This window comes from Chiloscyllium plagiosum, unplaced genomic scaffold (genome assembly GCF_037043375.1).
Source record: "Chiloscyllium plagiosum isolate Xiang-an unplaced genomic scaffold, Cpla_swu_hap1 HiC_scaffold_30, whole genome shotgun sequence".
In the NCBI taxonomy this organism is placed as follows: Eukaryota; Metazoa; Chordata; class Chondrichthyes; order Orectolobiformes; family Hemiscylliidae; genus Chiloscyllium; species Chiloscyllium plagiosum.
In genome coordinates, this window is record NW_028270168.1 from 39,142,925 (window position 1) to 39,166,821 (window position 23,897).

The 23,897-nt window shown below is 41.0% G+C and overlaps 1 protein-coding gene across 2 annotated transcripts in view; it reads right to left on the reverse strand.

Moving 5' to 3' along the window:
- Nucleotides 1-23,897, reverse strand: part of LOC122563725 (angiopoietin-2) — a 243,994-nt gene that overhangs the window by 130,298 nt on the left and 89,799 nt on the right. For both annotated transcript variants that reach the window (XM_043717869.2, XM_043717870.2), the window contains one exon: nt 4,469-4,624. In XM_043717869.2, coding sequence (XP_043573804.2) covers nt 4,469-4,624 — 156 coding nt within the window. The remainder of the gene's footprint in view (nt 1-4,468; nt 4,625-23,897) is intronic.

Sequence of the window (23,897 nt, forward strand, 5' to 3'; positions counted from 1 at the left end):
GATGATCAGTCAAGGACAGGCAATAACAATGGCACAGGTGGTCAGCCAAGGACAGGTAGTAACAATGGGACAGCTGTTCAGCTAAGGACAGGCAGTAACAATGGGATAGATAAGCAGCCAAGGACAGGCAGTAACAATGTGACAGATGGTCAGCCAAGGACAGGCAGTAACAATGGGATAGATGTTCAGCCAAGGACAGGCAGTAACTATGGGACAGATGAGCAGCCAAGGACAGGCAGTAACAATGGGACAGATGAGCAGCCAAGGACAGGCATTAAGGATGGGCCAGATGATCAGCCAAGGACAGGCAGTAACAATGGGACAGATGGTCAGCCAAGTGATAGAAAAAAGATTCGAGCCTCCACAATCACTATCCATAGCTCCAGAAAACAACGTGCATAGAAATGTACTTCTTTCCACAGTAACCCAAGTGTTTCCTGGTGACGTGCAGTATGCCAAAGCCACAGTCTGATCGATTTGGCTGATCGATTTATTGACGATAGTATTGAAACAGCCTCTAAATTCTGTTTCAACTGTAAGACTGAGCCCATGAACTTGCTGGACATTCAGAGAGTCTTCTGGAACTTTTTTCACTGACCTCTCCTCACCACTAACCTGGCAGCTCAAGTGAGGTGAGAGCTGTTTTGTTGAGAAGGTAAATGTCTTATTTTGGGCTATCTGGAGCAGGAATGTTTCATTCTGGTCACTAACACTTAACCTGCGATTGGACACAACCCCGACTCCTAAATTGAATCCCCCTTCCATCTAAATTGGGGACTATATCCACCGTTAAGTTGCTACACAGTCAGCTTGTAAAGCCACACTTTCCAAACAGCATCACACTCAGACTCATCCGTACTACCCTATCCTTGTAACTCTGCATTTCCCATGACTAATCTACCAAACCTACACATCGCTTGGCTCTGTGGGCTATTTATCATGGCCAAACCACCTAACCTGATCAGGGAGAAGGTAGGGCCGATCAGGGATAGTGGAGGGAACTTGTGCATGGAGTCTGAGCAGATAGGGGAAACCCTAAATGAGTTTTTTGCTTCAGTTTTCACCAAGGAAAGGGAACTTGTTGTAAATGAAAACTTAGAGGAGCTGGGATATAGTCTTGACCAGATCAAGATTGATGAAGTTGATGTGCTAGAAATTTTGGAAAACATTAAGATTGATAAGTCTCCAGGGCCAGACCAGATTTATCCTAGGCTGCTCCGGGAAGTGAGAAAGGAGGTTGCTAAGCCACTGATGAGGATATTTGCCTCTTCACTCTCCACAGGAGTCATACTGGAGCATTTGAAGGAGGCAAATGTTGTTCCTCTTTTAAAGAAGGGTAATAGGGAAATCCCTGGCAATTACAGACCAGTCAGTCTTACGTCTGTAGTCAGCAAGGTTTTGGAAAGAATTATGAGGGATAGGATTTATGGTTATTTGGCAAAGCATAGTGTGATAAAAGGCTGTCAGCATGGCTTTGTGAGGGGCAGGTTATGCCTCACAAATCTTATTGAGTTCTTTGAGGATGTGTCAAGACAGGTCGATGACAGTCGAGCAGTCGATGTGATGTATGTGGACTTCAGCAAGGCATTTGATAAGGTTCCCCATGATAGGTTCATTCATAAAGTCAGGAGGTGTGGGATACAGGGAGATTTGACTGTTTAGATTCAGAATTCGCTGGCTGACAGAAGGCAGAGAGTAGTTGTAGATGGAAAGTATTCTGCCTGGAGGTCAGTGTTGAGTGGGGTCCTGCAGGGCTCTATTCTTGGGGCTCTGCTCTTTTTAGTTTTTATAAATGACTTGGATGAGGAGGTTGAGAGGTGGGTTAGTAAATTTGCAGATGACACAAAGGTTGGAGGTGTCGCTGATAATATAGAGGGCTACTGCAGGCTGCAGTGTGACATAGACAGGATGCAAAGCTGAGCTGAGAAATGGCAGATGGAGTTCAACCTGGATAAATGCAAAGTGATGCATTTTGGAAGGTTGAACTTGAATGTTGAATATAGGATTAAAGACAGGATTCTTGGCAGTGTGGAGGAACAGAGTGATCTGGGTGTGCAAGTACATAGATCCCTCAAAGTTGCCACCCAAGAGGATAGGGTTGTTAAGAAAGCATATGGTGTTTTGGCTTTCATTAACAGGAGGATCGGGTTTAAGAGCCACAAGGTTTTGCTGCAGCTCTACAAGTTCCTGGTGAGACCACACTTGGAATATTGTGTCCAGTTCTGGTTGCCCTACTATAGGAAAGATACTGAGGCTTTGGAGAGGGTGCAAAGAAGGTTTAGCATGATGCTGCCTGGACTGGATGGCTTGCGTTATGAGGAAAGGTTAAATAAGCTCGGACTTTTCTCTCTGGAGAGAAAGAGGAAGAGAGGAGACCCGATCAAGGTGTATAAAATAATGAGTGGAATAGATAGTGTCAATAGCCAGAGACATTTCCCCAGGGCAGGATTGACTGGTACGAGGAGTCATAGTTTGAAGATATTAGGAGGAAGGTATAAAGGAGACATCAAAAGTAGGTTCTTTACGCAGAGAGTTGTGAATGTATGGAATGCGTTGCAGCTATGGTGGTGGAAGCAGAGTCATTGGGGACATTTAAGCAACTGCAAGACATGCACTTGGATAGCAGTGAGTTGAGGGGTACGTGGGTTAAGTTACTATATTTAACGTTAGGACTAAAGCTTGGCACAACATCATGGGCCAAAGGGCCTATTCTGTGCTGTACTTTTCTATATTTTATGTTCTAACCTGCACATCTTTGACTGTGGGAGGAAACCGTAGCATCCAGAGAAAACCAAGCAGACACAGGGAGGATGTGTAAACTCCACAAGGGCACCCAAGGCAGTCACCCAAGACTGGAATTAAACCTGGGTTCCGGACACTGTAAGGCAGCAGTGCAAACCACTGAGCCACCATGCTGCCTGAACTGGAAGCCTGAATTGTCAATCACACTTACTTCCCAGAGATTATCCTATCATAACAGTAATGTGGTTTGTGGGATTATACTTCCTGGATTCTCAGGTTTCCTTACTTTGATCTCTGAGGACCCATCCCTGACAATGTCAAGACCAATAACTGCTTACATTCTTTATAATGGGTGACACTGCAGTGTCCGTTATCAGAACTCTCATTTGCTACTGTGGCCTAAGTGCCACTTTTCCCCATCTAATTTTGCATAGAAAAGTTTTACATTCATCTGACGATGGAAGGATTTACTGTTGATTCTGCATTTTATGACCTGAATTTACTTCAGCCAATGCAATATAGTTAAAGCTGCCTTGTAGGCAAATATACAGCAAATAGGTTAGGTACAATTGGACTCCATAACCAATGACTATAATTAGCTGGAAGTATGCAACATATAATCTTAACATTTATTTTCTTTGTTTCAGTGGTATTTACTGAAGGATAAAAGCAGGTGGAATGCCCTTTCTTGTGCCCCTTAAAGCCCTTTGAACTTTTGCTCCTGCTTCTTGTAGTGCTATGCCAGCCTAAGATTCCCAGTCTACTCCCCACTCTCAATGGGTTCTCCTCTATCAACCAGATTCTCTCAAGTTAGTGTGTTTCATTTCAGATAAAACTTACACTTTGTCCATAGAATCATTTTGATACATTTCTCTTATTTCCCGATATTAATTGAACCAACATCTTTCAGCATTGATCTATCTGACGCAGATAAAAATTAAACAGAATTCCTTGAGTGTAAACAAATGTAATTGTGACCCATTTTTCTTTGGCAGTGCCATGTATGGGGCCTCTATACATAATAACATACTTCACTCCATGATCGTTTAGAAAGACACGGTTCTGAGGAGGTTTCAGATTGTGTAACCCGAAGATTCTTTAACATATGCAAAAATGAAAAGCAGAAAAACCATTAATCTAACGGACGACTATAATTAGTTGTGAGTACGTAACATGGAAAGTAAATGGGAGTTTCCTGAAAAGATAAATGGCAGTTAGAAGTGCAGAACTCAGCAAATTAATGGTGTTACACAGAAGGTAAATATTCACTTGGAGTATGTTTCACATTAAATAAATTGTTGTGTGAACTGGAGGCAATAGAAAATGAACAGTCTTTCACTCAAAATAAATAGTAGTCAGTGTGTGTTACACAAGGAGTAATTGCAGGAAGGAATATGCTGTAATGAGATCTGCAATGCAAATCTTTTCCATTTTATAACCTAGATCTGGGCATCTTGCAATGGATGCTTTGGTTGGGAGACTTCAAATAAAGATACCTATGTTCAAAACAGCTGCAGATTCAATGCAAGAACAGCAGCAAAATCCAAACTGGGCTAAAAACCTGCTCCAATTCAAGTTAGGGAATAATTTGTTCTTTCTCCAAATTCAGCTAACTCTTTTGCAAAAAATACGTGAATGTTTGCCAGGCAATTAGCTTTGAAAAACAGATTATTGCGAGAAGGTGACTGTATCTCATTAATGCTACTTGGATAAGTGAATGGATTACCTGTGTTTCCACATCAGTGAGCTTGCGAGTTTGTTCTGCAGTTTGAGTCAGGAGATTAGTTCCTATTTCCAACATGGCTGCAGTCTGGTTCTGCACCGCATTTCGCTGGATCTCCACAATCTCAGTCTTCACGCTGTCCTGAATATAATTTTCAAGCTGCAATGAAATGATATAAACCAGTTTATAGGCGCTGTGTGGCAACTCAGTATATTAAAAGAAAAATGCATCTAACTTTCAAGTTGCAATGCAATAGAAAAAAAATCATTTTGAGAAGTTTATTGGGTCTACTGGTGCTGAAGAGAAAGTCTACAGCATCACCAGTATGATTTTATATGCCATTTTTAATGCACAAAAAAGATCGCTGGCTTTTCACTGGAACATTATCAATCAGAGTTTGCTACCGTGCCCTATAAGGCAATGTTAGGCCCGATAACTAAACCTTTGCTCAGAGATAGGCTTTATGGTGCAAGTTAAAGCATTAAGGAGATCAAGGAGGTTCAGACAGTTAAGGAGGTAATTCCAGAGGTTAGATCTTATGCAGCTGTAGGAGTGTAGATATCTAAGAAGGATTTAGGACTGGCAGAGCTTTCTTCTTTCCAAGTAAGAGTCACATTATCAGATGCTCTTATTTTGATGAGGGATTTTCACCTTTGAGGCCTCTTTCAAAGAGACGGCATTGATGTCAAAGCTGTTTCAAAACAGGAATCCCAACATTCGCATTTCTTACAAAGAACTGAGGAATGAATTTCCATGGGCAGTTCTCCAAATCAATTGCTGCACCTTCATAGAAGAGAGCCCATAATCCACAGGATAGGCGCATGCATGCAGCGTTTTTTGTTATTTCTACAGAGTTCTGATGAACTAATAATGAGTTAGATTAGATACCCCACAGTATGGAAACAGGCCCTTCGGCCCAACAGGTCCACACCGACCCTCCAAAAAACAACCCACCAAGACCCATTCCCCTACATAAGATTTACATCTAAGTAATGTACCTAATGCTATGGGCAATTTAGCATGGACAATTCACCTGGCCTGCACATCTTTGGATTGTGGGAGGAAACTGGAGCACCCAGAGGAAACCCATGCAGACACGGGGAGGTTATGCAAACTCCACAGAGGCAGTCACCCGAGGCAGGAATCGTGCCCGGGTCCCTGGTGCTGTGAAGCAGCAGTGCTAATCACTGAGCCACCGTGGAGTAGTTAGTGGAGTACTGAGGCAGAATGTTGTCCCTTAATTCCTAAAGGATCTTCCAATGCCCTGCCATAATGGCAGCATGCTCTGCTTGTTCATGATGTTACTGTCTTGTACTGAATTTACAACAGTGGACAGGGAGTATTTCTGTTGGAAGTTCCTTCCCTGTATTATGTAAATAATTTCTATTTCTTACACCATTAGTTTGATTTTAATTTGAACATTTTACTTTAAGACAATGAGTGCACATTTTATTTTGCGTTTCAAGCTCAATAATCAGACATCTAATTAATTAAATAATTTTATTGACTATTTTCCATTAAAAACTTCATAACAATGATAATTTGCTGTGCTTTGCTTTACTTCCAGTTGACATGGCAGCATTTCCACTGTGGCATTTCAGATATTCTCAGTGTAAGAGAGGGAAATAAGATGAAGCTGTTGGAAACCATTGATGGGAATGAGAGTACAATCAGTGGAACAGCAGATACTTTTTTATGTGTCCCTCGAGAAACTTAATTTCTAAAATTCATAGGAATTGATAGCCCATTTTGGAGAGCACCCAGCTCTATTTCACTACAAGGAAACAAAATCAGACACAGGACAAAGATAAAACAGGCTGCCAGTTCACCACGAGTCTGCTTTATGTTTTTGATGGACACCACTTTCACCACTACAACCTGTTTAAGAGTCAGCCAGATGTTAGGAGAGTTTATAAAGGGATTTTGAAACCAGTAAATAAATTACTTTGGTCTGTTTATTTGGCAAAATTGATAGCTATTAAGAACATTTTTCATATTCATCCAAATCTGTTTATAACATGCACACAATGTGAAGGAATTCTGAACTTACTGAGTGAAAATGTCTTGTCCTGTAAACAGGAAGTCAATTGTCCTCCAAGCTGCGCAGCTTGGGGTAAGTTGGCAATAAAAAGACCAATTGGGAATGGAGTTGTTCCGATGACAAGATGCAAGCCTGCCTTGGCACTTGAAATATTGTGGCGTGTTTGGGGTCTGATGAAGTATAAGAATCAGGAATTGCACAAGAAATGTCAGACAATCAAGTAACAAGAGTTGGCTGATTAACATATATTTGTTGACTTGGCAACTCTTAAGTTTATCAGGTCTGTTTATCAGGTTGACGAAGAGTTCTGAATTTTGAGTCTCTATTCTCCTTTTAATATACCACAGTTTGTAGAGTATGTTCTTCCTGCTTCTTCACACTCAGCAAACTATCCAGCTATGATATCATGTCAATGCAACATAAATTATCATCCCTATAACTTTTTATATTGCTGCTGCACAAAATGGTTATATACATCAGCCTATTTGATACACAGAATTTTTTCATTTCTTGCATGCACTCAGGTGTTTAAAATTGTTCTGATATGACAGGAATATGGTGGGGTGAGAGCGGCATAGGAGTTGGATCCAAACTCTGCCCATGGAATGAAAGTCTCTCTTAGAGTTCAGGCACTCTGAACAAAGTTCAAAGAATCCCCCTTCCTGATGTGACGGATGTGGGCAGTTCATTCCATAATTCTTTGCTAATGAGCAGTCTCATTCAAATGAGACCTGAGGACTACTTTGGGGGAAGGTAATGATGTCGTAGAATTTGTTCTTTTGGGATAGTTTTGAAAGAATGTTCCTTAGCCAATACTGATGGAGTGGTGTCTGACCTACACTACATTTGAGCTGCAACATACATAATGGCCTCTGGGCATTGAGCGTAAAGAAGAAACGTTGATTATAGACACCAGAATGACTCGCCGTAAGGAATATTCATTTTTTGTTATGTTTTTAATCTATGTTTTCACGGGTGCTAGTGTCATCAGCTAGACTAGCATTGCAACCCTAATTGCCCTTGAGTGAGTGATGGAGAACCACCTTCTTGAAATGTAGTTGTCCATCTGGTGAAAGTATACCCATAGTGTGGTCTGAATGTATCTGCTTTCACAACGTTTCACAAACAAAGCTGAGAAAACAATTCGATGACAAGAGTTGGAGTGAACCAAGAAATATCATAGCATGGGATAGTGGAAAATTCTGCACCTTGTTTCTGAATTCTTCAGTACTATTTATGAACTTTATAGCTGTTCAGTTGGGTCGCTCAATTGTTCCAAATAAGAAGAGTTGTCATGGAAACTTGTATATAACTAGTCATCTTGTTTTTGGCAGTGATTGAAATATGTAATCAATTTCACCTTCATTTCCCTTCATTATCCCTTCGCTTCAGACCATGTCGGGGGTTACACTATCGACCGATATTTAATGTCAAGATGAGGATCAGGGTCCCAAAGCTGTCATGGGCACCTTGACTCTTTTTTTTAAAACAAAGAGGACCTACTGCCAAAGGTGACTACAGATGTAAATCTAATGGTTGCCTTGAAGGAAATATTGCCCCTGAAGGTGTCAAGGGAAATTCAAATAGGAACTTATCAAAACTAGAGAGGCAAGTCAAAACAAAGGGGACTGTGACCCCCTGTGGCTAGGAGTCCTGAGGAAGGGATATTGATCCATAACGTTAACTCTGATTCCTCTGCACAGATGCTCCCAGACCTGCTGGAGCAATATCTGTTGGTTACAAATGTTTATACTTTCTTGTTTCAAGAAAACACAGGAACACAGGTTAATAGTCAATTTCAATCCTGATCTGTGCATGTTAGTGGCCTTGCATACTTTGAAAGGCACAGCTTTAGGACAATCATCGAACACCCTTGCACTACAGGTAAAAATAAAATTTCTACATCTGACATTAAGTACAGCAACCAGCCATTGTTCAAATAAACCAAGGCAAAAGAATTTCAGCTAACTTGCAAAGCCAGGCATCTTGAAATCAGCAGCTCACCTATCAGCATTTATGCTACTGGCATTATCCATTATTGCAACATTACATTCAACTCATTGTCAACTGTTCACAAAACTCAGAAACTGGACTGCATACCTTCTCTCATTTAAAACTTATTTTGAGCTCACCCAGAGTCATAGAGTCATGCAGCATGGAAGCAGACCCTTCAGTCCAACTTGTCCATGCTGACCATGTTGCCTAAACTGAACTAGTCCTGTTTGCCTGAAATTTTGACCGCTTACCATTTTAATTCTCCTACTCTGACCCTTCTGTCTTTGGTCTTGAGCACTGGTCCAAAGATGCCCAAAAATGATTGAGGAAGAGCCGCTCTTTACAAATTTCAGCAGAGTTTAATCAGATCAGATCATAACCACTGCTCCTAATGTTTTGGAAAATAGTAGTTCAGTTGTTGTCATTTACTGATCCTTTTGGAATCAGTCTTTTGTCTCTTTACTTGTCTGTTTTCCAGCCTTATTTTTTGACTTGGGCCATTAACATTCCAGTTGATAAACTTTTCATGCATATGCTCCAACATTGACTTTTTTTTTGTTTCTTCCTCATCTCCCAGTCATTCCTCACCTTTATTTTTGCCGATAACCTGCTGCACCTCTAAACTCTTCAAGTTCCCAGTGAAAGATCTGTGCCCTTTAAAAAGTGGAGTCACAGGTAGATAGGATAGTGAAGAAGGCATTTAGTATGCTTTCTTTTATTGGTCAGAGTATTGAGTACAGGATTGGGAGGTAATGTTGCGGGTGTACAGGACATTGGTTAGGCCACTGTTGGAATGTTCCGTGCAATTCTGGTCTCCTTCCCATCGGAAAGATGTTGTGAAACTTGAAAGAGTTCAGAAAAGATTTACAAGGATGTTGCCAGGGTTGGAGGATTTGAGCTATCGGGAGAGGCTGAATAGGCTAGGGCTGTTTTCCCTGGAACGTCGGAGGCTGAGTGGTGACCTTATAGAGGTTTACAAAATCATGAGGGGCATGGAGGGGTTAAATAGACAAAGTCTTGTCCCTGGGGTTGGGGTGTCCAGAACTAGAGGGCATAGGTTTAGGGTGAGAGGGGAAAGATATAAAAGAGACCTAAGGGGCAACTTTTTCACGCAGAGAGTGGTATGTGTGTGGAATGAGCTGCCAGAGGAAGTCATGGAGGCTGGTACAATTGCAACATTTAAGAGGCATTTGGATGGGTATATGAATAGCAAAGGTTTGGAGGGATATGGGCCGGGTACCAACAGGTGGGACTAGATTGGATTGGGATATCTGGTCAGCATGGACTGGTTGGACCGAAGGGTCTGTTTCCATGCTGTACATCTCTATGACTCTATGACTCTATGTTGACTTGGTTTCTCTTTCTGCAGATGTTGCTGATCTGAGGAGCACCATATTGTGAGTTTTTTCCCAAGTCAGGATACCCCAGATGCCCTCAATTCACCTCGCGTTACTGTGTTGTAGGATTAGATGAAATAATGGTTGCTGAATGCAGCACAGTGGTTTGCTCATGCCCAGGTCTCACGCAGAGTGCATTTCAAGCGTTGCATAAATGAATGGATCTCATACACTTCAACACCTTCCTTGTCCAAATTCATCAAAAAGAGTGAATAGTAAGAGGTTTCCACACAGAATGAGATATTATACATTTACAGGAAGTTTTGGAAAATGACCACAGTTTTAAGCAGTGGCAAAGCAGTAAACTAGGTCGAAAATAAACAGCGGGAATTTGCAACTGGTTTTCTTGAAAGAGGCTACTGAGCATTCAGAGTCCTGTAAAGATCTTGCTACCAGATTCTGGGCACTGGACCTAATTTAAATCATTTTGAATGCCTTAATGGTACAAATGTGCAGCAGATACTAACTCTGAACACAAAGGTTTCCAGGCTACTTTATTAAGAGCACTGCGCATGAGATGCTGTCAGCACCCTCTATGACAGTCCCAGCACCCTAAGTTCAGTGTCTGACTAGGGCTGAAGATTACATTAACCAGTCTAAAAAGGCAACATTTGATTGGACATAAAGCAGAAATTGCTGTAGTTTCAATCTCCCTCACAGAGAGACAAAGCTAACAGAAAACATGCAATAGCGGTCATTTTAAATTGTTCTAACAACAGGTGGGGATCTTAGTAAATTGGGGAACAAACAAAATTCTTTCAATTGGACTTGGACACATTCACATCTCTACATGGTTTACAAACTCTGAGAACTGATCTGGTGAAATAAAACTCAAAGATGCTGAAAACATTGAGCACGTTCATCGGTACCACAACCAGGCTACAATAACTCCTTAATAGGAAATGAAAAGTATCACTACGTTTGTCCTCCTAGTTAATGTTGTGATATCATTTGTGCTTCCCACATTCCAGTGTGTCATACTGTCTGAGCAAAAGATGTGGTTAAATTCAGAGATGATTAATTTTTCAGGAAAGGTTCGTTCACACCCTCATCCTGATTAAAATATTCCTTCATCTTTAGAGTACTTCCTTTGTGATATGACTTACATTGGAGGCTGCCATAAAAGAAATGGCAGGATTTCTTCAAAGTACTTTCACCTTCTGTAAGTTGCTTTAGAAAATTTGTAGTATCACAGAATATTACTTCCACAGCATAATTTACTGAGCTAAAAGAAAACAGACTTCTGGTATAACATGTTGATTGTACACTTCAGACAGTAACGACTAGTTGCTTCAGGATATAAAACAAAACCAGATTATTTGATCCATCAAACTACAGCCACTGTGGAGATTTTGTCCTCAGACGTCTAGCTTCTTATCCTACTCTTCAGTATATTCCCTTTAGAACATAAGGTATTGCCTGGATGAAAATTTATATTCTGTTTCCACAATGTATATTGTCTTAAAATTTAAAATTGTCGTGACACAGATGGAAAGAGAAGCAATTTGTTTGAATCTCTCTTCTTTTGCATTGCTCAGAGATTCTGTGGAGGTGGAAAGAGGTCATGGGACAGGAAGTGAGCCTGTACCTGAGGCAAGTCCTGACTTCTCAACTCCAAAGAAATACTTTAAATGGTTTTGGATGCTCCTGGTCACACATCTTATGTTCTGGATTGCAGAGTATTCGCTGATTCAGGTCAGAGGTACTGGAAGAAACATAGTGCTGTGATCCATCCATGACTCTCTGCCAAATGGAGTGTCTGCAGGTCATCTGAGGTCACTTAAAGTGAGGCACATCCTGCCATTTTCTAAATGTCTAGACTCATGAGAAGGTTGCAATTTGCTTGGTTCCACATCACTGTTCACCCCAAAGGAAAATCTAGAACTCCAAAGTCCAACAGAAGATGCTGATCTGAGAGGCCTGTATGGCTTTGCCCCATTATTAGTAAATCCTTGTACCATGGAGGACCAGGCAAGTGCAGGTTATCTCAGTAATCCTTGGTTGCATTTTGGGTTTACTAGAATAACGTGGGGGAATCTAGTGATGGCCGGGGAGTGGTGCAAGGATGCACAGGAATTGAACTTCACTCCAAGGTCCTTCAGTTGAAAGAGTTCAACCTTACTTCTCTGTGTCTTCTTTCTTATTAGTCTCCTTATTCCAAAGTGTGTCTCTTGGTATTGGAACTGTTCATCATCAAAGATGTGACACAATGAGGCATCTTGTAAAAGAGGCAAGCATTATTGTAATTCCAATCAGTGTACAAGGAAGAAGACCTAGCACTGTTCTGGTTTGGAAAAGTGAGCTTTCTGACTTCAAAAAAGGGACAAATATTAAAAGTAAAGAATTCAAACATCTCAAAATATAAGAAAACAGAACCAGGAAAGATGAAAAAGAAGACAACAGTACAACAAGAGGACTTAGACAACCTGTAACAGTAAAGGGTCAGCAGTTAACATGAGACAACTAAGTGCCTTTTACTTTTGAGGTACCAATAATATATTCGGTCTGTTGCAGAGGGTGAGTGGGGGAAAGTTTAATATACCCAAAAATGTTTGGCTGGATGTGATTATGACATTATGTTCTAACTCAGAGGTTCAAATGACATCATTAGTCATTAACAACAAGATTTCCTGTGACACTTCCCGTTTTTACTCAAAGGGATGTGTTATGGGTAATGTTGAGACACGGTCGTGGAAATTGGCTCAGTAAGTTAGAAGTGACTTTATTGCCAGCAGAACTGTGGTCTGTAACTACTAGAGGAAATAATAAGCTTATCTCACTGCTTCCGATGACATAATGTATTTGTAGTACAAGTTTAGAAGATGAAATCATTTGCACTTTTCTGAATATCCAATAGGTAATTTTTTAAAATTTAGAGAATGTATTTATTTGGAGAAATGAGGGATGTTATCTGAAGTCACTACAAATTCCTACCAAGTAAAATTGGAGCTGGCATTTACAGAATAAGTGGGAGAATGGGGAAGAAATTATTACTGCTAAGCAGTTAGCTTGCTGTTATTGCATGAATGTTGATCCCAGTTCCCAACCATTCATCTCCTCCCTCCTGCATTTTTACAAATGGCCGGGTAGGCATTGTATCTGAATTCCTGCCATTGCTGTGTTGTTTTTTGCTCTGTCTACATTCCTTCAACTCATGTAAGATGAACTGAAGATTAATCTGCAGTCAATACCAATATTTATGAGGCTGATGACATACATTGGAGCTGAAAATGTGTTGCTGGAAAAGCGCAGCAGGTCAGGCAGCATTCAAGAAGCAGGAGAATCGATGTTTCGGGCATGAGCCCTTCTACAGGAATTCAGGAGCCCTGAAGAAGGGCTCATGCCCGAAACGTCGATTCTCCTGCTCCTTGGATGCTGCCTGACCTGCTGCGCTTTTCCAGCAACACATTTTCAGCTCTGATCTGCAGCATCTGCAGTCCTCACTTTCTCCGAGAAGACTTTAACCTACTGCGAATCCTCTTACAAGGATGCCTACATTGAAGAAGCTCTCTTCCTCCCTCTACAAGGTTCCTGAAGAAGGGCTCATGCCCGAAACGTCGATTCTCCTGCTCCTTGGATGCTGCCTGACCTGCTGTGCTTTTCCAGCAACACATTTTCAGCTCTGATGACATACATTTACCATTTGCAATTGTTTGCAGTTACAAATGAGCTATCCAAGATTATGAGGCAAAATTATCCATCCTTCAAGACCAGTCATCAACAGACAGGTCAGCAATCCCACATGTCAGCTGACTGACTTTGTTACTTGCTCCAGCAGAAAGAATGTGGTTACACAACAAGACCAGTACAAATCGATTGAACATCAAAATGTCCTCAAGAACAAAGATATCAGAAACTCAAGGAACAAGCAGCACTGAAACATATCATTTAACCCAAACACACAAGTTTCCTTTTCACTTCATCTAACACTACCAGATAATCCTCAATATCTTTCTCCCTCATGGGCTTACGTGTTTTCATTTTTAAAAGCATTTGTGGTATTTGCCACAGATACATGACTAGGAAAGGTTTAGAGGGAGATAGGCCAAACGCAGGCAAATGGGACTAGTTCAGTTTGGGAAACTTGGTTGGCATGGACAAGTTGGACCGAAGGGTCTGTTTCTTTATTGTATGATGCTATGACTCTTAAAGTTCAACATTTAAATAATTAATCATAAAATCACTCCAATTATAAGCATTCAAATAATGTGGAAAGATGGAAATCAAAACTGGATTATGGAAAATCATGGCAGGGACAGCAAATAGCATTTTTCTGAAGTGAATGCCTGGTCTACTGAAAAAAACAACAAAGGAAATTCCATTTTAAAGACCTTTGCTCTGTTCATTTGTTTTTATTTCCAGATGACATTGACCCACAGTGGCTCCCCACAGGATATCATCATTTCAGACTGAATCAAGCTGTTTCATTGCTAAATGGCAGAACGTCCAGCTCATGGTTATGAGAGCATGTGGGGCGGGGATGAATCTCCATTGGGGATCTGCGGACTGTCCTCAGTATCTTCAATGGCTGAATTGGAGAATCCCTAAGAAATGACATTAAGACTGGTTTGTGGAATCTCCATTACTCATCTACATTGCATTCTCAGAGTAGGAGAACCCTGCGGAACAGTTTTTCTCTAATTACAGACAAATAGCAAAACAGTGTTTCAGATCAAACAAGACTGACTAAAAGAATTTGAAATACTTAGCAATTGCAGATTGGAGTAACTTGTTTCCTGCTCTTCGAACAAATGTACCCCTTTTATATTTGGTCCAGTGGTTCTCAGAGTTGAAGCGAAGAATCCTTTTTCAAACGGATTAGTAATCAAAGAATGCCCTATCCAAATTACAATGCTATACAATACACAGAAGTCGATTTAGAGAATGCCAGATCAGTTGTGATCCTATTGAATGGTGGTGCAGGCTTGAGAAGTCAAATGGCCTACTCCTGTTCCTATTTCTTGTGGCCTTATAATGGTGACAAGTTTCTCAGGAACAAGCTATAACTTGGGTCAGTTCAGTCGGAGGGAAATAAAAACAGCAAAGATTCAGCCTGAGGGACTATAAATGTAGGAAATATTCAGGGAGAAGGGCCAGAAAAACTTTGAGAAGATCCATTAAATTTCAGCAGCAGATGGGGCTACTATGGTGCATTCTGTGAAGTTGAGAGTTTCATGCTGAACACATTTATAGATGTGGCCAAGCCATCAGAGGAGAAGAGGAATATGTGATTACCAGTCAAGTAGGAACAGACAGGCAATCCAAGGGCCCCAGACTGCATTCCAATTGTCAACAAGTGTTCAGTCCTAACCACTGATGAGAGAGATAGTACATCCAGAGAAAATTATCAAAGTCACATCCATGACATCATGAGTTGGGCTAAGGTTCCAAGGATAACTGGAAGTACCATTGTGATAGGTCACTCAATAATTAGGGCAATTAGTAAGAGTTTACGTGGTTTTAGACTTGAATCCAGGATGGTGTATTGCCTTTCTGATGTTCCGTATCTACTCCGAGCAATCTGGGATGGGGTCATGGTCCACATTCTCAAGTCCAACATAAGCAGAAAAAAGGATATAGTTCTGTAGCCATCTGAGTCAAGTAGGAAATTAGAAACCAAATCTTAAATGTAGTATTCTTTGAATTACATTCAGTACCAAGTGCAAGTGAGTAGTGAAATAGAAGGGTATGACAGAGGAATGCTTGGCTAAAAATGGTACAGGAAGCAAGGTTTTAAATTCTTGAGACATTGCAAATGGCTTGGGGGAAATGTAACTTTTATAGGCCAGAGGAACTACACCTAATCAGAAATGATTGGATTGTTGTGGAAGTATTGTGAACTATGAGGATGATTGCGTAGAAATTCAAAACAACATTGACAAGTAAGTAGAAGGAACAGATGAGTTTCAATGAGGACAAATGTGATTTGATTCATTTTGTCAGGAAGAACATAGAGAAACAATATGAAGCAAAAGAGGCAATTCTAAAGGGAATGCAGGAGCAGAAAGACATGGTTGCTTATTTTCATAAGTCATTGAAGGTGGCAGGACAAGTTGAGAGAGTGGGTAATAAAGCACACAATATCTTGAGTTAATCAATGGGGACATACAGTACAAGAATGGGCAATTAAATTGTACTTTTTAATAGTGAGCTGAAAGGAAGTACTGCACTGAGTCCAGTTCTGAGCACTATAGTTTTGGAAGGAGGTGAAGGCATTAGAGAGAGTCAGAAAATATTCACATGATGGCTGCAGGGATGAGGAAGCTCGGTTATGAAGATAGATTGAATAAGTTAGGGCTGTTTTCGTGGAGAAAAGAAAGCTGAGGGAAGAGCAGATTGAGATATCAAAATTATGATGGGTCTTGACAGAGTGGATGGGGAGAAACTATTCTTACTCATGAAACAGACGATACAGATTTAAAATAATTGGCAAAAAGATGGAAAACTGTTGTGAAAAAAGAACAGTTATAAGACAGAGAGCAGTAAAGGTAAAATCAAGGACTGCAGATGCTGGAAACCAGAGTCTAGATTAAAGTGGTGCTGGAAAAGCACAGCAGGTCAGGCAGCATCCGAGGAGCAGGAAAATCGACATTTTGGGCAAAAGCCCTTCATCAGGAATAGAGGCAGCATGCCTGCAGGGTGGAGAGATAAATGAGAAGAGGGTGGGGGTGGGGAGAAAGTAGCATAGAGTACAATAGGTGAATGGGGGTGAGGATGGAGGTGATAGGTCAGAGAAGAGGGTGGGGGAAGGTAGCAAAGAGTACAATGGGTGAATGGGGGTTGGGATGAAGGTGATAGGTCAGAGAGGAGGATGGAGTGGATAAGTGGAAAGGAAGATATGCAGGTAGGACAAGTCATGAGGGCGGTGCTGAGTTGGAAGGTTGGAGCTGGGGTGAGGTGGGGGAAGGGGAAATGAGGAAACTGGTGAAGTCTACATTGATGCCCTGGGGTTGAAGTATTCCGAAGCGGAAGATGAGGCATTCTTCCTCCAGGCGTCGGGTGGTGAGGGAGCGGCGGTGGAGGAAGCTCAGGACCTGCATGTCCTCGGCAGAGTGGGAGGGGGAGTTGAAATGTTGTCGGTGTGGTTGATTGGTGCGGGTGTCCGGGAGATGTTCCCTAAAGCGCTCCGCGAGGAGGCGTCCAGTCTCCCCAATGTAGAGGAGACCGCATCGGGAGCAATGGATACAATAAATGATATTGGTGGATGTGCAGATAAAACTTTGATGGATGTGGAAGAGTCCTTTGAGGGCTTGGATGGAGGTGAGGGAGGAGGTGTGGCCGCAGGTTTTACAATTCCTGCGGTGGCAGGGGAGGGTGTCAGGTAGGTCTATAATACACTGCCTGAGAATGTACTGGAGACAGGTTTAATAAACACATTCAGAAGGGTATTAAACTATTATATGAAAAGGAAGGGTTTGCAGGATTATGATGGGAGGGGTCACTAAGTCATTGATTCATTTGGACGCAATGGGCTGAATAGTTAAATGTGCTTAAAGATTCTGAGAGTCTGTGATGTTAAGGAAGGCCACCGATAAGATGTGTCTGAGCTGAACTTTGTACTACGGCATCTTTTGAGTTGGAGTATGTAGTACTAAAATATTTGAAAAGGCATTGACATGATCTCTCAAATAAGGCAAAGTAGCCAGCCTTGGAAACTGCAGTGGCAATCCATTTGCAGTTCTCAGTTCTCCTCTTTCCTCGGTAAGAGAGCCAGAACACTATACTGCAGAAATGGCACACACAATCCAATCATTCTTCCCAGCCCTCTCCCCTGCCACTCACTTGCATAATCTTGACCATGGCACCCTGGTGGTCACTCACATTGTATGCCCATAATGCCACTCCAGCGTTGTAAACACTTTCACGTTATTTCCATGACCTCCCATAAAGTCTCCATGGAACTCCGTCTGAGAAATATTGTTTTAGTTCTAAATCCTCTAATCTCCCACTCTTAGTGTTTCCACTTAATGCTTCTTTCTGAATTTTGAGAATGTTTAAACATCATCTTTCATTGTCTCCACCATCTGCTAAGTCTTGGTCACTTACTCTTCCTATTAATCTTTCCTTTCCTCTGTGCTTCTCAATTTGTTTTCTATTTTAACTGCATATTCCTCCTTTCTTATCCATACATTTTTTCTCTGTCTTTTACTTTCATTCAGAGCTGGAGTTGGACACAACACTGTGACAGTTTTGAGAAGAAGAAGTGATTTAATCTCTCCTTGGCTAAAAGCTTTAATTCTGTTCTCAAGACATGACAGAAAGCCAAAAAATTAATCATCACGGCACCTTAGGTTAGGGATAATATGGATGTTCCAATGTTGGATTTGGATAGACAAGGTCAGAAGTCAGACAACATCAGGTTGTAGTCTTATAGGTTTATGTGAAGTCATAAGCTTTCAGAGCATTACCCCTTAGTCACATGAAGTCACTTCACCTGATGAAGAGATATCACTCTGAAAGCTTGTGATTTCAAATAAATCTATTGAATTATAACCTGAGCTTTCATGGTGGCTGTAATTCAAGCATTGGTTTTATTGTAATGACTTTCGTTTGATGCAATATGGTAACAGAGGGAGTATGATGATGTGGTTTGGGTACAATGATGTAATATCGTAATAGGATGAAAATTACTATTGAGAAAGGGTGTAATCCCAGAGGTTAGAGCAATGGATTAAAAAAACAACAAATTTAAAACAAAAAGATACTTTTAGAGTAAGGAGAAACTTGACAAAATGAAAAGTCATAACATAGGTAGCAGTCCGATAGATAACAAGAGGCTGGATTTTCCTATACCAACACAAAGTAAATCAATGCAGAGTGGTGAAAGTGGAGGTATGTTGGTGCTACACATGAGGTTCTCCCATTATTTAGACCATGATGAGTGAAAAGAGAATGTTCTGCATGCCTAAATTCAACACTTCTGTCTTAGATACTTCCATGGAGTTGAGTCTATTATGTTTGGTGATGTTATTCATAACAATGCAGAGGTGTCATGGACCATGGGGAATCCCTAGTTAGGATCAGAATCTTTCAGCACATATGTTTAAACTGTGTTGACAAATTCATGCCATAATGTAATACACTATGATATTGTTTATAAAAGTGATTAATGATAGGGTTTGTTTTCATAATTAAGTGGTCATTAAATTGACTTATAATGTGGAAGTCAAAAAGAATTTAGGTGCATTTGTCTAGGTTATCCAACAGATATGTTGTTTTTCTGCATTGAACAGATTTGATGTTCAGTTTTGTGTGTCTTTTATCCTTTGTTGTTTAATTAAGTTCAGATACCAGTTCCCTTGCTTTTTTTTTTCCCTGGCTCTCTATTTCGAGAGGAGGTGGTGATATAGTAATCCAGTACTCCAGGGTAATATTCTGGAGTCATGGATTTGAATCACAGTTTAACAGATTGTAAAAATTGAAATCAATTAATGGTGACCATGTAACCACAGTCAATTGTCACATTAAAAAAAACATGGTTTACGAACATATTTCAGGGAAGGAAATTTTCTGTCCATATTTGGTCTGGCCTACATATGAATTTAGACCAACAGCACTGCATTTAACTGTTAACTGCCCTCTGAAATATCAATGAAGCAAATTAAATTAATTAAGCAAATGTAGATTGTTGGGCCTTGGATACTACTCTGATGAACTCTTGCACCACTGCCCTTGGGCTGAAGTGATTGACCTTCAAAAACCACAATCATATTCCTTTGTGCTACATAGAGAGTTTACCATCTAATTCCCATTGATTTCAGTCTTAAAGGCTCCTCAGAGCTATTCTCAAACAAATGCTGTCTTGATGATAAGTGTTATCATCTCATATGTTCAGCTGATTTGTCCAGCTTTGTACTAAGACTGTCATGAGTCAGAGTTGAGTTGCTCTGGCAGAATCCCCAAGAAACAAATGTAGACTAATGAAATGATAAATGGGCAGTGTTTTGAAAAAAAAATTACTTCCTTGATTATTAAATTTTCAAATGAGCTCAGTCCTTTAATAAGCACGTTTCTGACAACACAGCAAATATTAGGAGAAAATGAGGACAGCGGATGCTGGACAGTGTTGGAAAAGCACAGCCGGTCAGGCAGCATCTGAGGAGAGGCAACGTTTCAGGCATAAGCCCGTCATCAGGAATTATTCCCCTCCCCTGGAGTAGCCTGGAATGGTGTTAAACAACAACAACAGCAACAACTTGGGTTTATGTTACACTTGTAACAGAATAGATCACTTCAAGGTTCTCCACAGAAGAATTACCTAACTACAGAAGAAGATATTAAGGCAGTTAGTCAAAGACATTAATTAATCAGGAGTCAGTGTAAAGCATTGAACAGCAAGGTAAAAAGCGAATCAAGTTTGACATGAGTAGAGGCAGGAGAGTTTAGGGATATATTACTGACTTGGAAGGAGGTGGTCTTAGTGATAATGCAGAAATGAGATTGGAAACTCATCCTGGGAGTCAAATCCCAGAGCTGTGAATTCTCAAAATCAGAATGTTAGCAGGATGGAGTCAATGTCTGCAGAGTGGAGTTCATGGTAAACAGTACTGTTTTCATTTTATCTAAATAATTTAAAAAAGTGAACAAAAAGACACACTTATCAGAATGTGAATAGTAGACAGATCAGCTTGGGGAGCAGATCACGTCAGGCTCAGATTCTTATGCTGAAATCATTGAATCCCTACAGCGGTGAAACAGTCCATTAGGCCCAAGTCCACACCGACCCTCTGAAGAGTAACTCATGCAGACCAATCCCCCTACCCTATTATTCTACACTTATCCCTGACTAATGCACCTAACCTACACATCCCTGAACACTTTGGGCAATTTAGGATGGCTAATTCACCTAACTTGCACATTTTTGGATTGTGGGAGGAGAGAGTGGGCAGTCGTGCTTGACTTTAGATCTGATCAGGAAGCTTTCTGATTCCCACCTATTGATTGAGATTGCACTAATGATATTGGAGCACCCGGAGGAAATGCACACTCAAGGCTAGAATCAAACCCAGGTCGCTGGTGCAGTCAGGCAGCAGTGCTAACCAGCAAGCCACTGTGGCACCCAGTATCAGCTGTGGAAGCAAGAAATTCATTCAAATGAACTGTATTCAGCTTTGTAGAACTTGATTGGCCAACACCTGCTGGAGGTGTACAACAGTATGCTTTTGGCAGGTCGCATGTGTGAATCCATGAGAAAAAGTATCATCTGAGAGTCTCATGCTCCTTATGGATACGATCGCCTGCGTGCAGGTCGGTGGGGTGGACACTTGCCTCATCTGCCTGGACCAGGAGAAGGCCTTTGACAGGATATTGAGCAGCTACACATGGGACATGGTCTCTGAAATGGGTTTGAGGAGGGAATTTGTAATTGGATCCAACTACTCCAAACCACCATCATTAGTGCAATCTCAATCAATGTGTGGGAATCAGAACACTTCCTGATCAGATCCAGAGTCAAGCAGGGCTGCCCACTCTCTTCTGCTTCGTTTGTGTGCTGTATAGAGCCTTTCACTGAGTCCTGTCCCAGGCAATGGAGGCCAGCAGGCCAAAGCCTCCCTGTACATGGATGACATCACCGTTTTCTGCTTGGATCCAGCGACTAGTTCACATTGGCCTTGGGAGCTGAGGTAAATCGAAACAAGAGCAAGGCCATGTTCTTTGGGAACTGGGCCAACCAATCCTTTATCCCGTTCGCTGTCAGCACAGATTACCTGAAGGTGATGGGAATATGATTCAAAGGGACTGGGGTATTCACAAAATTTTGGGAGGAGTGCATCTTCAAGGTGAAACAGAAACTGGGCTTTTGGGACCACCAGTCCCTCTCCATTGTGGGTAAAATCTAATCATCGAGTGTGAGGTACTCTCTCTGTTGTTTTACGTGGTGCAGGTCTGACCTATTTCCCGAACATGTGTGCAATCACATAAGCCACCTTTCAATTCGTTTGGAGGTCTAAGATGGACTATGTCTGCAAGGACACCATGATGAATGTACCCAATGGTGATGCCAACCTGATGGCCATCTTTGTGTGTGGTTACATTAAGCTGTGTGCAACCCGCATTACACAAACACCAAGTATCACTACATACTGAGGTTATTCCTGTCCCCAGTGTTGCAAAGGATGGGACTGGTCTTGCTGCCACGGAACACTTCAAGTAGTTGGACCGTTCTGTATCACCTGTGCTTTGTGGAGAAATTTGCAAAGAGGAACACCTTTAACCATAAGTCCATCAGAAGATGGGCAGCATGTACCATCCTCAAGTCCCTCCAGGAAAAGGAGAGGGTGGATCCTGTTCCCCATCACCAGAACTTTCCAACAAACACTAAGACATTGCTTGGCTATTGGTGAGAAGGGCTCTGCTGTGAGATCCTTCATATACACTCGGACTCTCTGTGCCACACCACGCTGCCCTCAAAGTGACTGCTGGGGAAGGAGGATGAGGTGGTGAGACTGCCAGATATCTCCTACTGAATGTGCTTTTGCAAATGAAGATTGAGAGAGATGTAATAGTTCTTGTTCAGGTTCATCCTGAGCAGCTCCATGACGCAGGACTCTTTGCTCTACTCTGTCTTACCTAGGATGCACACCAAGGCAAGCATCGACTGCATCTAGAGGACCATCAACTGAGTGAAAGACACTCTTTGGTTTGCCTTACATGTGTTGGTTTTTCAGAGCAAGGAGATAACCCTGACAGAGTGTTGCAGACTGACACATTCCAAGACCCAGGCCAATGTGCTGAGAGATGCACTAAAGCCTGGGGCAGCTGCCGCCAAGGTGCAGTGCGGAAAGACTACTATCTAATATGTTTCTGCTGAAGTTTAATGGGGATCCGTTCAGTTATCAAACTCTCCCACCCCATGCCTCAAAAGTAGTCTTATACAAATAACAAATACCTCAGGTTTATTTACTGGATAGAGTCAAACTCCAACCTTTATTTGTTTCTTCATACAGAATCAAACTGCCTTAATGACTATGTATATGCATAAAAATACTTTTATGAATAAAGTTTTTTTTAATAAAAAAGGTTCATCAAAATGAAATTATCTCAGTGTGCATCCCACCATCACCAAGGAACAGCACAGGTGATCTTATTTTCATTTATTCCAGAAGTATGAATAATTGTACCTGAAAAAGAATCTTACTCTTCTCTAAAATAATGTGACAAGAGGTAAACATGTACATTTGGCTTTATTAGATTAGATTAGATTAAATTAGAGAAGATTCCCTACAGTGTGGAAACAGGCCCTTCGGCCCAACCAGTCCACACCGACCATCTGAAGAGTAATCCACCCAGACCCATTTCCCTCTGACTCATGCACCTAACATTATGGGCAATTTAGCATGGTCAATTATGCTTCATAATCACACACCATGTTTCTCAACAAAGTAGATTGTCATTAAGTGATGGATTTAAACAACAGATAACTCAGTTCCAACAGTACTGAAGCTTCAGTGTTCCACAGCTTTGATCATTTACTCTAACCCCATCTGTATAGACATCAATTTCTTTCATAACCATATGTTCTTTTAACTTTTTTTGAGAAGATTAATCACTCAATCAATAATTGTTTCTCTGAGAAGGCCATTTCCACATGTATGGGAGAAGAACAATTCTATTCAATTTAAGATTTTGTTAAACTTACCAATTCTGTATTTGCTTCTTTTATTTGGACAATACAAAAAGGCAGCGCTTAATTACTGATCACCCTCTCTCTTGCCATATGTCATAAATAGCAAAACATTAAATATGAAATGGCATTTAAGCAGAAATCATTCATTTGTGTAACTGTTATTCCAAACAGCTGGATTGTTAAACGATGGATTATAGAAAGTGGCGAAGCTATTTCCAGATGTCAATTTAAGATGGAAACCATAAATTACATAAATTGTAAATAGCAAGCACTTGATGTCAAGAGGTTTGAATATTTTTCTCAGCTTGTTTTGATCAGTTTAAATAAAAATGCCCTGCCTAATTGAATTCCAATGTTTATTACTTTATGTTT